Source organism: Brachionichthys hirsutus, unplaced genomic scaffold (assembly GCF_040956055.1).
Source record: "Brachionichthys hirsutus isolate HB-005 unplaced genomic scaffold, CSIRO-AGI_Bhir_v1 contig_794, whole genome shotgun sequence".
Taxonomy (NCBI): Eukaryota; Metazoa; Chordata; class Actinopteri; order Lophiiformes; family Brachionichthyidae; genus Brachionichthys; species Brachionichthys hirsutus.
This window is the reverse complement of record NW_027180476.1, coordinates 74410-90384: the sequence shown is the minus strand read 5'-3', so window position 1 is coordinate 90384 and position 15975 is coordinate 74410. Positions and strand designations below refer to the sequence as shown.

The window sequence follows — 15975 nt, the reverse complement described above, 5'->3', positions numbered from 1 at the left end:
GGTGTCAATGCTCACCCTCAAAAATGGATGACGTTTACAGCATAATTGTACAGAAGAAGACCAATCAAAAAATAATCACCTCAAACAGAAACTGCTACAAAATCTGCAGAAAATACCTTTAAGGAACATTTTCAGACACCTTGGATACATTTAGATCAATGACAGGAATCATTGGCCTGTTTTCTTCGTGGATTGCTGGTCGTGCGGTCGCCTCTTTTGCCTCAGCCTCTCCTCTTGTAATGTTATGTCCAGGGCTCGGAGCTGTTTCAGGAAGCCGTGATTAGGCAGAATGCAGCGGTGCTGCCGCACACGCTCAATGGCTTCCACCACAGATAAGTCCCGTCTCATCATCAGGTACGCCAACACCAGAGTTGCTGACCTGCTACGGCCCATCACGCAGTGGACCAGCACCTTGTCTGGGGACCAGATGAAGAACAAAGAGGCAGATTCATTCTAAACGTAGCAGTGATGCAAAGACCTCCATCACAGGCTTTGACCTCCAGGACTTACTCTGCGGTTGACTCAGAGCCTCGTGGATGAACTGGGCCGCAGGGCAGAAGTACTGGGAGATGTTAAAGCTGGGTTTGTCATCAGCCTCTACACCGTAGTACTGCATGTCCATGTCCCTGTAATATTCAGCACCAGTCAGCACATTGTTCCATGTTCCCTCTGCTGCGTTCAGGACATGTGTAATGCCCAGCTTCTTCAGCCCAGGGCGCTCCAGAGCTGTTTTCCTGCAACACACAGGTTCGATATGAAGAAGCCATCGTGGATTTGGACTCCTGTAGCCCCCCCCTGTGTGCATCTACTCACTCATCCCCGATGTAGACGCTGGGCCAGACCTGGTTGATATGAGCAAACGTGGCTCCAGAGCCAGTCCAGAACATCTGTTCCAGATCTAATGTTCCTGGTGTGCTGTAGTCACTGTTGGGGTCCGCCCGCACCGCTGTGTACGGGTTCCTGCTCCTGGACTTCACCACACCGGAGGACATGGCTCAGATCACACACACAAATCAGTTCTCAGTAGGATCACAGAAGGTAGCAGAGAGAGAGCAAGAGAGAGAGACCTTCACAGCAAGCTGTATGGCTGAAACACACTGGTCTCACACTGCTCTGGCCTCTGGCTCCATGTTTAAAGTGATATTTTTAGGCAGCTGGTCTACAACATCTGACATCAACATCACATGCTCACACACACGACACAAAGACATGCAGGCGTGTGCGCACACACACACACACACACACACACACACAACTTTCTCTGTAGCTATTCCTGTCAGGACATGGAATTGTAGACTGCACTTCCTGTCACATGAAGATCAGTGTTTACAGTACAGAAATATGCTGAATCTTGAGAAGAGTGCTTCTGACATTTCGGCCAGGTTTCATAAATACTATTATGTACACGTTCCGCAAAGTTTACGCTTTCAAAAGAAAAAATGCTGATTATGACAGGACTGCAAGCCAGTCAGAACACTAAATAAATACGGTTATCTGCAAATTAAACATTCAGAATTGTTGAAAGAAAACTAAGAGTAGGTCAGATCTGACACTTTAACAGTTCTTTTTTTTATTTACAGCCAACCACGTAACCACGGAAACAAAATCAAAAGATCGAGTTGCCAAATGGCCAAAATGCAAGAAACAAATAAACAGTGTAGTTTAAGTGGCTTCTTGTGTTCCAGTCATTTTATGAATGTCAGTCATGTGTGGATACATTTGTCTGGTATTTGTGGAGATGTAGTAAAACGTCGCATTCAGCATATCTCAGGGATTCTGAGGTGTTCTCCTCAGGAAGGGCATGTGTTCGCTGTCCTCCTCTGTGACCTGCCTGCTCCGTAAATATCAGTGGGCTGAAACAATTAAGACACTCCGGTTTAAATTTAGAGGTTAGAATATATGTAAATAAAATACACCAATTATTTTTCAAATATAAAAGGCCTTTAAGTAATAAAGTGTAGAAATATTTACGACAGTTACATGAAGAAATTAAGATTTGCTCATCAGCATCAAACACTACTTACATCACACGCAATCATCCAACCTGCTTATAGCGGCGTGTAAAACACGGACAGTAAAGCGATGTCAGAGCAGGAAACACAATCTCCGTCTGAGAGTAAGACGTCGGTCCAGTTTGAGAAGGAGAGACAGGAAATTCTGATTTGGGTAAATGGCTCGTTTCTGAGCAATTTGCCTCAAAGCGTCTTTCAGGGAGAGACGCTGCTTCAGCATCAAGTAAGCCAGGACCAAAGTCACTGATCGACTCACTCCCATGATGCAATGCACCAACACCTTTCCTGTGGGGCAGCATGGAGGATGTACAAGATTACAAGCTTGTTGAAGGAATAATTATGGGCATCTTATTCATGTACTGTACCTTCTTTGCTCTTCAAGGCTTTGTGTATGAAGTCGGCTGCAGGTCTGAAGTACTGACTAAGGTCAAAGGAGTCTGAATCCTCTGCTGGGATGCCAAAGTAAACACAAGTGGGCCCATAAAAACTCTGATTGCCGACACTGCCCTGCTTGGAGTGTGCCGCATTCAGGACATGAGTGATGCCTATTTTATTTAATGTCTTTCTATTTTGTGCAACAGCTCTGCAAAACATGTAACACAAAAGCAAACGTCATTTTCCTCTCAAAGAGCTCACCGTAGCAATAGAATCCAGAAATGTGAGAGACTCACACATTTCCTATGTAGAGCTCGGGCCAGACTTCATCCACTGGCGTGAGCTCGAGTGTGCAGGAGTCCAAGATGAGCTCGAGCTCTTTGATGAGCGCCAGGTCCTGTTGCTGGTCGCTCCCAGACATTCTGCATACAGAGCGCTCCTCCAACAGATTTCAACACCGTTCCTGATTTCTGTGCCTTTCAGTCTGAGCAGCTCAGAGAGCGAGAGAGAGAGAGAGAGAGACGGCAGCAGGTGGCTGTTAAAATGTCGCTAGGCTCCAAAATTAGCCCTCTGAGTTAAATGAGTTCAGTTATTTATCATGGCCATTGCATTGGTTGATTCATTCATTCACGCAAGAACCCCTTCTGTCACCGGTCACATTACATTGGAGGGAAATGAGCCTCGGAATGAATGATGGACAAAGCTGTGCAGTTTGCACAAACAGAATGATACATAAACTCCACCCGACTGGAAGAACAGAAATCATGGATTTATGTCGTAGGTTATTCACTCTGCACTTTGTCCTGCGGCTTTTGGTCCAGAGCCGTTAGTTGCTTCAGGAAGCCCCTGTTTGGGAAGATCCAACGTTTTTGCTGCACAAGTTGTGTCGAGGACAGAAGACTGTGGTGCTGATGAATCATCAGGTAGGCCAGAACCAAGGCAGCTGAGCGACTCACACCCACAGCACAGCGAGCAAACACCTTCCCTGGAAATCGTAAAAAAACACACAAAGAAAATGCATCGCGCTTCTACGTTTCCTCTGGTAATGTGCGGGAGGCTCTACTGTACCTCCTGACATCAAAGCCTGCTGAATGAAATCAGCAGCAGGGTAGAAGAAAGCTGAAAGGTCAAATGTCGGCAGATCATTGGCTGGGCCACCGAAGTATTTCACTGTGGTTCCGTAAAAGTTGTCGCTTTCCTGGCAGCATATTTTTCCATGTGCTGCATTTAACACGTGAGTGGTTCCCTGCTGTCAGAGCCCAAACCTGCTGCCAGAGCCCAAACTTGTTGTGAGACTTGAACCTTACATAAATGTATGCATACATAGCAATGCAGACAGATATGTGACTATCAATAAGGCACAGGATGCTTTCATGTCTCCCAGATAGAGGTTTGGCCACTCCTGGGCTGGGAAGCGGAGAAGTCCACTGCTTCCCCGGTTCGAGTCCCAGCTCTGGTGGGATGTGGTGTGTGGGCTGGTGACTGGAGAGGGGCCAGTCTGCCTCCAGAGCACTGCCGAGGTGCCCTTGAGCAAGGCACCGTCCCCGCAAACAGCTCCAGGTGCGCCGACCACGGCGGCGCCTTCACCCTACTCCCTCTCCGTGTGTATCAAAGGGTGAAAATTCTATTTCATTGTGTGTGTCAGCAGATGATGATTAATAAAAGCATTTCATTTCATTTCATTTCATTTCTTCATTGTAATGGTGAATGTAAAACGTCCTCCAGCTCCTGGAGAGACGGTACTTTCCTTGCACATGAGCTCTCTTCTTCCTGCTCTTGTTCTGCACCCGGGGTCGCTTTTCTCTCAGACATTTCAAAGTTCACAGGATGTTATTATGTTATTATATTTCCCCCCCATCAATCTTAGTCACGCTGCTGTTGGTTCCCTTTGCTGTGACTGCTGCGTCGCTCAAGCTGTGACAGGCAAAAACAGGTGGTGCAGTTTGGAATAAACTCATAGTCAAAGTCATGGGAACTTGTTTAGAACTATATTAGTTACAAGTTAAAAATAAACTCTGGCCAATGATTTTTATTTCAAGTAAATGCAAATCAAGTAATCCATCAAAAAAAAGAAGAAGAAGTAATTCCTTTTTCTGGGGTGGATCAAGAAAAACATTCAACATTGCTTAATCAACATTTTTATTTCCAAGTCACATTTCCCTGCTCACCATTATTTTTTTTAAACGGAACAAAATGAATATATCATTTATCATAATTCTCTTCATTCTTCGAAACACACTGACCTTGCTACTGGCCTCTGGTAGTTTGTATTGTGGCCACTAGGTGGCAGTGTGCTGGAAGCACTGGCCCTGCTCCTGGCCTCTGGTAGTTTGTATTGTGGCCAGTAGGTGGCAGTGTGCTTGAAGCACTCGCCCTGCTCCTGGCCTCTGGTAGTTTGTATTGTGGCCACTAGGTGGCAGTGTGCTTGAAGCACTCGCCCTGCTCCTGGTCTGTGGCTCTTCTTCACGTCTGTCGTTGTTTCTTCCTGTTTGGTGTTGCCTGGTTTTGGCCGTCAAGAAGTTGAGAAATCCCGTCCAGGCATCCACACCCTGACGGCGCAGTGACAGGAGATTTCTTTGGTAAGAGAACTTACGTTTTTGCTGATATATACTTTTAAAGTCTAGTTTAAACCGATTAAATCTACTTTCTTTTACTTTTTCCTTCTTATCTTTACTTGAAGAACCACATTTTCCACATAATCATATAAATGTGATATATTATCTCTCTCACTGAGGTGAGGTGATCCGTTCATGACCACCCTAAGCTTACTGGGGAAAATGTAAAATACCCTTCTATTTAATCTAAATCAATCATTCACACGTTTGGCGTGTTGTTCAACGTGTGTTACACGTGAGAGATAAAAGAAAAGCGGAAAAACATTGGGAATGTTAAATACGACGCTTTATATGCATTTTTATTTTTAAACTAGAAAACAATAAATGTATTTAACAAATAGTAAATGTTGCAATAAATAAAGTATGAGTACTACAAATGTAAAAAAAAAAAGGAAAAGAAAACGACGTAAAAGCAGCATCGCCAAATGTTTCAGTTCAGCTTTGAGGAAATAGAAGATCAAAGAACCAGACGCTGGTTAGCTGCTAGTGGCACATGAGCAGTTATTAATACCGAATATTAATAGTCCGAGCAGCTCTCCCCATGCATCTTGCTCTCCTATCTCACTGATAACTGAAAGCTGCTGACGATCAGCTTTCTATCTCCTGTCCAGTCAGGCTCGCATTCAGCAGGCAACAGCAGAGCAGCCGCCTGGTTGAGGCTTGGAGACCTTTGGAGCAGCCGGGCGAGTCGGGCTGCGGCGATCTGATCAGAGGGTCAACAGGATGTGAGCGGAGCTGTCTCTGCTTGTTTACGGTAGACCCTGGATGGTAATGAGACGATATGGAATAGAGGAGGACGCTCGAACTCTGGCCGGGTTTGTCTTGGTTTACCTCGTGAAGCAAGTTTCTTTTGTATGCGCAGTCACATTGCTAGAATGCTAGTGTGTAGTCTGCAGTGCAAGAACACACTAACAAGGTCAGGCGACCTCCACAGTAGAGAATGGAGGCAGTAATAGAGTCTCTTAGTGCAGAAGCAGGGAGTCAGAGTGTTGATATTTCTTGAGGAAAAGTTATTTTATTGGCGATTTTGGGTCTGCATATTATTTAACTGTTTAATTATCAGTCAAAAATGTCAGTCATATTTTTCAGGAGACAAACTTTGACATTTTAACCCAAGGATATTCTGCGTGTCGTCAAAAGCCACTAAATTATTTATTGATTATCAAAGTAACTGTTGATAGTGCCTTACAATCAACTACTAATCAATATCATACGTTGCTTACCAGTTCAGAGCGACTGGATGATGTAATCAATGTGGCCACTAGAGGGCTGTATTGAGTTAGTTTAAAACTGGGAGTGGTGCTGTCCTCTTTAATGGTGTGCGTGTCTGTGTCCGCAGCGTCATGCCGCCTCCAGAGGGCGCTGTGAGTGCCTGGGGTCATCGGGAGGTCGCCCAGTGGCTGCGGGACGAAGGCTTCGGCGAGTATGAAGACTTGCTGTGCGGCCAGCATCGCCTGGACGGCCTCGGCCTCCTCTCTCTGACCGAAGCCGACCTGCGCGGCGCCCCGCTGGGGCTCGCCGTACTGGGAGACATCAAGAGGATGACCTCAGCCCTGCTCCGACTCCAGAGACGCAACCGGGCCCAGCTGCGGGCCCTGGGTCTCCGGCCTGCGATCGGCCTCCGTGTCGGGGTTCCGCTCGTCGCTGGCGACGCGTGCGGCTGTGAGGGAGCAGACGGGCGGGGCGACGGACGTGAACGCTCCTGTGACGGGATTGAGCTACGGCTGAGGAACGGTGCCAAATGTGGGCGGGTTCCAGAGGCGCCGCCGTGTCACGCCGGCTCCAACGGGAGGTGCAGGCGGCGCCTGGCTGGCCGGTTGGACCCAGAGGTGTGGAAGACCGTCCTCAGCGCCGTGTACGTGTTCCTGGTGGTCGGATTCACGTCTTTCGTCATGGTCATCGTACACGAGCGAGTCCCCGATATGAGGACGTACCCGCCGCTGCCCGACATATTCTTGGACAGGTACACATGCGTGCTCGTAGCGCACGTTAAACCGTTACCCGATAGAGTGGGAGGTTCATCTTAACAGTCTCCCGTCGGCCGTACGGAACCCAGAAACTCAAAAGCACGTTTTGTACTTTGGCAGCGTTCCCAGAATCCCTTGGGCTTTTGCAATGGCCGAAGCCTGTGGCATCGTCCTGTGTTACATGTTCTTGGTGATCCTGCTCCTTCACAAGCACAGGTACGGCGGCGCACGGTTCCAGCTCGGCCCCGTAATGAGCGGCGAGCGTTTGTCTCCGTTTCCAGGTCCATCGTCTTCAGGCGTCTGTGCTGTTTGATGGGAACCGTGTTTTTGCTTCGGTGTTGCACAATGTTTGTCACCTCGCTCTCTGTGCCTGGGCAGCACCTGCAGTGTGCCAGCAAGGTGGGACGCACGCACACGCACACACACACGCACGCACACACACATTTTGTCAGATTAGACATGGGTTGACATTTTCAAGTTGAGCTACTCCGTCGTTCTTGATGTCGCTGGCAGTGCGGGACGTGTTTTCTGTCTTCTGTTGACTGTGACTCTCTGCTTGTGTTTCGTTCCCCAGACGTACGGCGATACGTTTGCAAAGATTCAGAGGGCGCTGGCGATCTGGAGCGGATTTGGGATGACGCTGACCGGCGTCCAAACATGTGGAGACTACATGTTCAGTGGACACACCGTCGTCATCACCCTGCTTAATTTCTTTGTAACCGAATGTGAGGATCAATACTTTTGTTTGCCTTCAACTACACAATATGGTTTTAAGAGTATGGCGTGGCTTCTGTTAAACGGATAACGCTGACATTTATCTATATGTTTCTCAGCAAAGATAAAAAAAAAAAAAGTGAGGAGTCAATTCCTCATTTCTTCCTTTCACCCGCAGACACTCCACGAACCTGGAATCTGATTCACACCATTTCCTGGGTATTGAACCTGTTTGGTATTTTCTTCATTCTGGCGGCTCACGAGCATTACTCCATCGATGTGTTCATCGCCTTCTACATCACCACCCGCCTCTTCCTCTACTACCACACCTTGGCCAACACCCGCGCCTACCAGCACAGCCGGAGGGCACGCATATGGTTCCCCATGTTCTCCTTCTTCGAGTGTAACGTGAATGGACCCGTCCCCAACCAGTACCACTGGCCCTTCAGCAAACCGGCCTTCATGAAAGCTCTGATTGGATGAAGCAAAAGATCGGAAGCTGCAAATGTGTGTTAGTGTTAAAGCCTGGACGTTTGTGTTTTATTTTCTCTCGCGTGTTGGCGTACAAACATGGAAGTGGTATCAATCTTCTTATTGTTTTCCAATGCTGAGATATTCCTTTAAGCAATATAAAATTAATGTGGGTGTTGTGTCAACAGGAAAACATTTCGCCCCCTGTTGGAAAAAAACTAATTTGGTCGTCTTTGGTAAATTTTTCTTTCCGTGCTTTTACTGAACGCTCTTTGCAGCTTTGTTATGTTTGATGACATCACTAGGATTTTATAGCTGCCTAAACTCTAAGCCAAATATCTGAACATGTATTTTTTTGTTCAGTTTTGCCACTCGGCCCTTTAATTTTGTTATATCTTCAATGTTATTATTATTGTGTTGCGTTTTTCCATTTTGTGAATAGATCGTTATAAATTATTATATTCATGGTTCTGGTTTATCTTGAAGATTTAGTTGATGGAAGTTTTCTTCTGTTGCACAGAACAAAGATTAATTGTTTACGATGCCATGCTTGGTCCAAACTAATTATTCTGCTGTTTCTATTTTATTTTTGCGATACAAGTGATCTATTTCTGTCATTTGTCTCAATAATACGTTTACAGATGAGGAAAAGTTTTTATATTACAAACCCTTTCCTTTGCTGCTTTTTTACCAAAGTGTTTCTTTTTGCATTTTTTTAAATAAAGAGGAAAAATATAACAATTCCAGCTTTCTTGTGAGTGTATACTAAGAACATATATCTTTCATGGGCATGAAAAGTTATGAGTCAATGAGGTGTGCCTTTTTAAAAGTGATTATCACCTTACCCACAAACATGCTGCTGTCCGCCGCCTTAAACAAATATGTGCTGAAATCCTAGCGATAAAGATAAGGGGGGCACACCTTAATAAATAGCCCTCAATACAGAGATCTCTCTCTCGCACACACACACACACACACACACACACATTTGTTCCCTGTAAACCAAGTCACATCTGAGGATGGTGCGTATTTTATGTGTATTTCATTTTGTGGACAAAATTCATGTAGAATCTATAGACTAAAAAACTGTGGAAGAACTTTTGTTTTTTATGAAATATAATATAGTCCGGGTGGATTTTATAGATGTCTCTTTCGCTTTGCAGGCTTCTCTTCCTGTAATTGTTTGCCTGCTTGGACTGGTTGCTTTGTGTCACTCATCCTGCTACTTCAAAGAGTTAGTGGTGAACGATTTGAAAAGCCCCCCAAAAGGTGAGTTGCCGTGACAATAAGTGGAATTTTCTGTACACCGTGGAGTTGGGTACTTAACACCAGCAGGTGGTTTTGTAATGTCTGACAAAACCACACCTATAAGAAATATACCTCAGATTGCTAAAAGGGATACATGGCTCCTGATGGTTTATTTCAGGATGTGTGGATCAAGATGGAAAACATCACGATTTTGGCTCTGAATGGGAGAAAGACTGCGCAGAGTGCTTCTGTTCTGAGGAGGGCACACACTGCTGCAGCACGTACGTAGCATCTTTTTTATTCTCGAACAATCCACAATATACAGCTTGCAGATTCTGGAACTTCTTTTAAAACACTTCTGAAAACCTATTTATATAGACTGGCTTTTAATTGATGGAGTCCTCTGTTTTAATTACTTTTCATTTATTTTAATTTATTTTATTTTATTTTTTAATTTTAATTTTAATTAATTTTATTTAACATTGTTTTATTATTTTATGGTTCTTGCTGGGTACCTCGTCTCATCAATTGTGCCTTGACGCCACTGTTGCTTTTAAAAATCTGTTTTGCATTGATGAATGTTTGTATGGTTCATGTTTATTTTTTTATTGTCTGTAAAAGCACTTTGTGAATTTTATTTCTAAAAAAGTGCTATATAAATAAAGCCTATTATTATTATTATTATTATTATTATTTAATTAAGGGACTACATTCGAGTTGGTTACACTAAATTGTCCATAGGTGTGAATGTGTGTGTAAATAATTGTCTGTCTATATGTGGCCCTGCGAGGACCTGGCAGCTTGCCCAGGGTGTGCCCTGCCCCTCGCCCATTGCCACTACCTGCGACCCGATTACAGACAAAGCGGTCAAGAAAGGCTCCACTTTAGTGCATATTGAATATGAAACCATTCTCTGAGGATCATTGGAGTAATATGCTTTTCCTCTCAGGATTCCTGAACAAACAGAAGTTCCTGAGGAGTGTGAGCTGGTTGTGGATAAAGAGGCCTGCTCTGCCCAGGTGGTGATGAAGTCAGACAAGACTAAAGAGTGTGAGCCAGTCTGAGCGTACTTTAACGTCGCCTCCGCATGTCAGGCACAGCTGCGGTCCGATCAGGCCGTAGGCCTTTTTGGAGTTTGTGTTTCATTAACCAGTTTTTGATGTGGTAAATTGCCAATAAACAAACATTAAATCTTCCTTTCACGTTGTCTTGTCATATTCAAAAGTTTCCAAAAAATGTTTTTTTAAATGAAACAGGCATCTGCTTTGTTTTATTTCGCCTGTTTTGAGTCTCCACAACAGCCCAGACAACAGCTGTGATTCTCATGATGTGATAAACGTCCACACGGTGTGACAGCAGAGCTCAGAGCCGAGGGTCTCTGGCGCTTTAAAGGCTCAGCCGCCCAGTAATCGTTGGGCTGCCTGGCAGAAACGCTGTGGTTGTTGTAAATCTCCGCTCTGCCTCTCCTCTCTGTGGACTCTCACCTGTTCAGAGCATCATTGTCTCAGCATCACAGGGACATTCCACACGCCCCGTGAAGCACGTGAGTATTTTTGACCTTCAGTAATGATCATCAAATGTTCACTTTTAAGCTGTGTGCTACATTGTTCCTTCACTATTGGCTTACTTATTTGCAGATTTGGAAACATGCATCCAATTTCAGATTAAAAACGGTTTTTTTTTTTTTTATTTACCTGAAAATCATGTAAATATGCAGCTGATCTGCATTTTTTTTTGACGCTCGAATCATTATTTCAGGTTGTCCAGCTCTTCCACAGGAAAGACAAGAGAGATGTTTGCTTGTGGTGAATTCAAAGCAATAGACAGGAAGTGGAATGGAGTTAATTAAAAGGGTTTTTACAAATTATTATTTGTTTTTTTTAAACAGCATGGGTCTTAGCATCTGCTCAGATACAGATTTTATATGACCGGATAGAATTTGATATTCAAAGGAGAATACGAGGTTGGACATATTTGTGAGTAAATTTATAAAAACCACTTCAATTCCATTCAAAACAAAAATCATTTGCCGTAATTTCTATTAAAATAAAATTTGCAATACATTTGCATAGTACTGTGCAGTGATACAAAAGGTACAAAATAGTAATTTAGTGTGACTAAAAGTGTTATTTAAAGCTACTGTTGAAGACATTTGAGATTCCAATTGATTCCAATTGAACTTGACAGGTGCGTAAATAAAAATCAGCCATCATCCTCTTCAACAACAGATATTCCCAAAAGACGAACTCCCATTCTCAAATGTATACTGTTAGAATATTGTCTCCAAAGAGACGAGGACAGAAAGTCTAAATGAGGAACAGAATGGTGCTGCTCCTCGATGTTCCTTATTGTGTGAAGACGCAGCTCGAGAAGGGAACGATCACATTGTGCATCCCGTGGTGTCATATCGCATTACTTTTGCTTGACTTTTTATTCTTTCAGAATAAATAATAGTGTTGCACATTCTTCCTGCGGCTCACGCAACACACTGACAGAATAGGTAAATATCGATGCAGTGTGATGCGATTGATATCTGCATGTGTGTTTAGTAAAAGGACGATGTCAGGCTCATTTTCTTTGTGATTCTCTTTTCTCAGGGGAGAAAGCCATAATCCATACTTGGGATTCTAGCAATGCCATTCCTTTAACTTCAAGGCACCTTATCATGTATTGTATATTTGTCAAAACAGGAGCCTTTTTTTAAATCAGATTATTTATTTTTTTGAATAAGATGGGTTAAGTTAGGTAAAGAGGAGAAAATAAAGAAGAAGAAAATCAAAACAGAAACCAATCTGTGCAACTGCGTATTTCATTTGGTTTAAGCTCAGGGCCATATAGATGAAGAAAAAAAAAACAGCTCTGTAGATTTTTTATCATAAACTCACATGTTGGGGCAAGAACTACTGACCTTACAATGAGTGGACAATTCTTGTACTACCCAAGATTATTAAAAAGTCCAAATGTCAATACTCAGGGTGACAACGAGAGGAAAAACTCAGAGAATGAACAAAGTCATTGAAACCCATTATTTGGAACAACCAAATCTTAATGATAGTTCATTTGGAATCAAAGTGAAGGACCGCCTGAATCAAACTGACACTCCCATGTCACAAGCGTGGGTAAAAGTAGAATCACAAGTCATGATGACATTTTCATGTGTCAAACACATTTTATATATATTTGGCAAGATTTCATTTCCTTTTCTGCTCTTTTCAGATTGCTGGGTATGGAGGGTTCTGATGACACTCCAGTCCTGGTGAGATGTCCTTGAGTGGCTACGGAAGTCAGGCAACAACAGCTCTGCCTCTTCCCTTCAACAGCTCCACATGGGGGGAGAGGAGAACCAGTACTGAGTCAGAGCAGGAATATCCAGGGAATAAAACCCATCTCCTCTCAGACCTTCATGTACTGGGTCATGATGACAAATGTCATATGTCTCCTGTCCTCACAGCCTGTCTGATAGTCTTGTACAGCGTTGCACTGGTGCTGGGGCTGCTGGGTAACATAGGCCTGATTTGCATTATTGCCCGTCACAGGGAAAAAGTCAACGTCACCAACCTTTTCATTTGCAACCTGTCATTCTCCGACATTCTGGTTTGTGTCTTCTGCCTCCCCTTCACTGTCGTATACACGCTAATGGACTATTGGGTGTTTGGGTCACTGCTATGCCAAGTGGTGCCATTCCTCCAGTGTGTGTCTGTGACTGTGTCTGTTCTGTCACTGGTGTTCATCGCTCTAGAAAGGCATCAGCTCATCATCAACCCCTCTGGCTGGAGACCAAGCATACTTCAGGCCTACATGGCGCTCGCCCTGATTTGGATTCTGGCCTGCTTGACATCATCACCTTTCTTGGCCTTTCAGGTCCTCACAAATGAGCCCTACACGAACCTAATGTCAGACCTGCCTCAATCTCAGGCTTATCCTAATGCATCCCCACCGTTACCTGTTCCCAACATTTACAAAAACACATCTGTATATCCAGAGCCACACGGCACCCTCTTCTCTTACACCCCTTCCTCTCCCCATATGGAGGCCTGTATGGAGCACTGGCCATCCCAGCGGCACATGCTCGCTTACACCACGTGGCTCCTGCTTTTCCAATACTTTGCTCCGCTATTGCTGGTTCTGCTCTGTTACGTTCGAGTGTTTGTGCACCTTCGTCATCGCAAAGACATGCTGGACCGTGCCAGGACTCTAGAGAGCCAGCGCATGAGCCATAGTTGCCGAATCAGCATCATGCTGGTCGCCCTCATAACGGCCTTTGCTCTTTGTTGGATGCCTCTCACCATCTTCAACATAGTATCAGACTGGAACCGGGAGGCTCTGCCCATCTGCCACCACAACCTGCTGTTCTCCCTCTGCCACCTGCTGGCCATGTCCTCCACCTGCATAAACCCCGTCGTCTACGGCTTCCTCAACTCAAACTTCCGGGAGGAGGTGAGAGACGTGATCCTACACTGTCGCTGTAGCCCCCTAGAAGAATGCGAGCACATCCCCATCTCCACTGTACGCATGGAAGTATCCCGAGCCTCTGTGCCTGTCAACTGCAAGAGATGCTCTGTGTGACTTTGATGTTTCAAACTTCACTGTACTGGTGTTCAAAATGTAATTGCGTAGACGTCTGCTGTTTGTTCAGCTTTTAATGAATTGTTTAAAGTGAAGTGTGCAGTGCAATGCTGAATCGTTTTATATTGAAGTACAGGTAATTCAGAATTATTGAAGGACTCTGTTTAAAAAGAATTTGTCTTTTATTTCAGAATACTTCAATACAGTATGAACTATGGCATTTATATGGCATACATTTATTTATGTACTAAGGACTTTCAACGGAAACAAGACCGCAAGGGCTTTTTTGAAATGCTCCTCTTAGACAGGATGTTTGACTGTACTTGTACTGTAATGCATGCTACTGTTTGACTGTACTTGTACTGTAATACATGCTACTGTTTGACTGTACTTGTACTCTAACATTCTATCTAATAAATATATTCATCATCATTAGTTACACTATGTATAGAGGAAACACATGAAGAGGAAATGATGACATATGTGCTCTGGTGGATGTCAATCAAAGCTGTGGAATGTACAGCACAAAGCAACAATTGCGGTTTCATTTCACAATGTTGGAAATGCATGTTTATGATGCAAGCTACATATTGTGAAGATACTGAACAAATCCATGGAACAACATAACAAATGTGTTCATAATCGGCACTAAAAAGGTGTGTTTCACAGCAGACATTTTGACTTGTTGGAAGTTAAAAGGCACAAATCCTAGTAACATGAACAATGGCCTCATTCTTTGGCCATGACAGCGTGGCAGTTTCCCAGCATGCACTACTCTGAAACTGGGGGAGCTTCACAAGAACTCTTATTAACGCCTACATTTCAGACTGTGTCATGTCAAAATGTATTTTCCAGCAAGTATTAAAGATGTCACTTTACTATGGCCATCAGTCACCAGAACACCCCCCCCCCCCCCCCCCCTTGAGCATGTTGCATTTTAATGTAACTGGCAAATGTTATATGGAAAATTATCATAGATATATTATACAGTAAATGCATTCGACACACAAATAGACGCACTTAAAAATTGTGATTAATGGGACTGAAACAAAAATCCAATAAGTCAATATTATTATAGGCTCCAGCAATAAGACGATGGATGGATGGAATACTATTATAACTTTTATTTTAAATTAGTTAAATGAACATAGAACACTTCACCGTCACTTAAAAACAAACAAACAAACAAACAAACAAAAACAAAAACACTTCGCCGTCACTTCTGGGTTCGAGATGACGTAACGTTCCCATCAGCCAATGCAGGCCATTTGTCCCAGAATGCATTGCGCCTCAAACAGCACGCGCGAACTCTGGACACTTGTTGTTGGACGTCGTGTTTATTTCATAACACAACACGAGCCCATCTGTCAAACGGGATACAAGTAGGTGCTCGCCGTTAAGAGTCGCTGTCTGCCTCGCATCGGCTGTTTGCCCGCGATAGTGTCGGCATATGAGGGAAGACGTTAGCCAAGCTAGCCGCACCAGCGTGATGCACTTTAAATTAGCCAGGCAACCTGCGGTTAACACTTTGTGTTACTTTACTTTGAAGCAAAGTCTTACGTGAATTAATAGACCCAATTGATGCAAGATAAAATCAATGCATGTGATTGAGAGCTGTCTGAACGTCGTGGTTTAGCCTCCTCCAATGGCGATCAGACAATGCCAGCACTGTCAGAACATTACTGTGTTAGCTTGTGTTAATTTTCCATTTTCTTTCTCAATCAATAAGACTCACGGATTTTTCAGTCCATCTAGTTTTTGGATCGACTGAAAGTCATTCTGAGCGGCAGTGCTGATCTTGACACTGATTGATAATGGAGATGTGAATTTCATATGTTGTGTTTTTTAAAGGGGGGGGGGGCACACACAAATATAATTCCTTTTGATGTTAAAGCTAATCTTCCATCTCAATATATAGATATATTTTATTGAAGGTGATTCTCGGAGCCAAAGAGCCAGTAAGGACCACAAACAATGGCTGCAGTTCTTAAAGGTATGTGGATCGTG

The 15975-nt window shown here is 43.9% G+C and overlaps 5 protein-coding genes and 1 pseudogene across 6 annotated transcripts; 3 read left to right on the top strand and 3 right to left on the bottom strand.

Moving 5' to 3' along the window:
* Positions 1 to 102: 102 nt before the first annotated feature.
* Positions 103 to 1132, bottom strand: LOC137915230 (dual specificity phosphatase 29-like). Its single transcript, XM_068758674.1, has 3 exons — positions 814 to 1132; positions 511 to 734; positions 103 to 416 (listed from the first exon to the last, which is right to left on the bottom strand). The coding sequence occupies exons 1-3, from the start codon at positions 990 to 992 to the stop codon at positions 169 to 171; spliced, it is 651 nt and encodes a 216-aa protein (XP_068614775.1). The 5' UTR covers positions 993 to 1132; the 3' UTR covers positions 103 to 168.
* A 415-nt stretch (positions 1133 to 1547) lies between these two features.
* LOC137915214 (dual specificity protein phosphatase 13A-like) lies at positions 1548 to 3194 on the bottom strand. 2 transcript variants are annotated; one of them, XR_011106438.1, is made up of 5 exons: positions 3178 to 3193; positions 2684 to 2871; positions 2378 to 2595; positions 2025 to 2297; positions 1548 to 1853 (listed from the first exon to the last, which is right to left on the bottom strand). XR_011106438.1 is itself a non-coding variant. In XM_068758656.1 (4 exons), exons 2-4 carry the CDS (start codon positions 2806 to 2808, stop codon positions 2086 to 2088), a joined length of 555 nt encoding a protein of 184 aa, XP_068614757.1. In that variant the 5' UTR covers positions 2809 to 2871; positions 3178 to 3194; the 3' UTR covers positions 1548 to 2085. The 2 variants fall into 2 exon arrangements, 1 of the variants encoding a protein (XP_068614757.1); XM_068758656.1 differs by having other exon boundaries at positions 1548 to 2297; positions 3178 to 3194.
* On the bottom strand, positions 3170 to 4199 carry LOC137915216 (dual specificity protein phosphatase 13A-like; annotated as a pseudogene).
* Positions 4200 to 6345: 2146 nt separating this feature from the next.
* LOC137915224 (sphingomyelin synthase-related protein 1-like) lies at positions 6346 to 8876 on the top strand. Its single transcript, XM_068758665.1, has 5 exons — positions 6346 to 6965; positions 7090 to 7185; positions 7251 to 7368; positions 7544 to 7694; positions 7862 to 8876. Exons 1-5 carry the CDS (start codon positions 6346 to 6348, stop codon positions 8164 to 8166), a joined length of 1290 nt encoding a protein of 429 aa, XP_068614766.1. The 3' UTR covers positions 8167 to 8876.
* Positions 8254 to 10489, top strand: msmb (microseminoprotein beta). Its single transcript, XM_068758675.1, has 4 exons — positions 8254 to 8262; positions 9318 to 9423; positions 9581 to 9683; positions 10352 to 10489. Exons 1-4 carry the CDS (start codon positions 8254 to 8256, stop codon positions 10464 to 10466), a joined length of 333 nt encoding a protein of 110 aa, XP_068614776.1. The 3' UTR covers positions 10467 to 10489.
* A 2174-nt stretch (positions 10490 to 12663) lies between these two features.
* Positions 12664 to 13968, top strand: LOC137915223 (neuropeptide Y receptor type 4-2-like). Its single transcript, XM_068758664.1, has one exon. It carries the CDS (start codon positions 12664 to 12666, stop codon positions 13966 to 13968), a length of 1305 nt encoding a protein of 434 aa, XP_068614765.1.
* The last annotated feature ends 2007 nt before the right edge of the window (positions 13969 to 15975 follow it).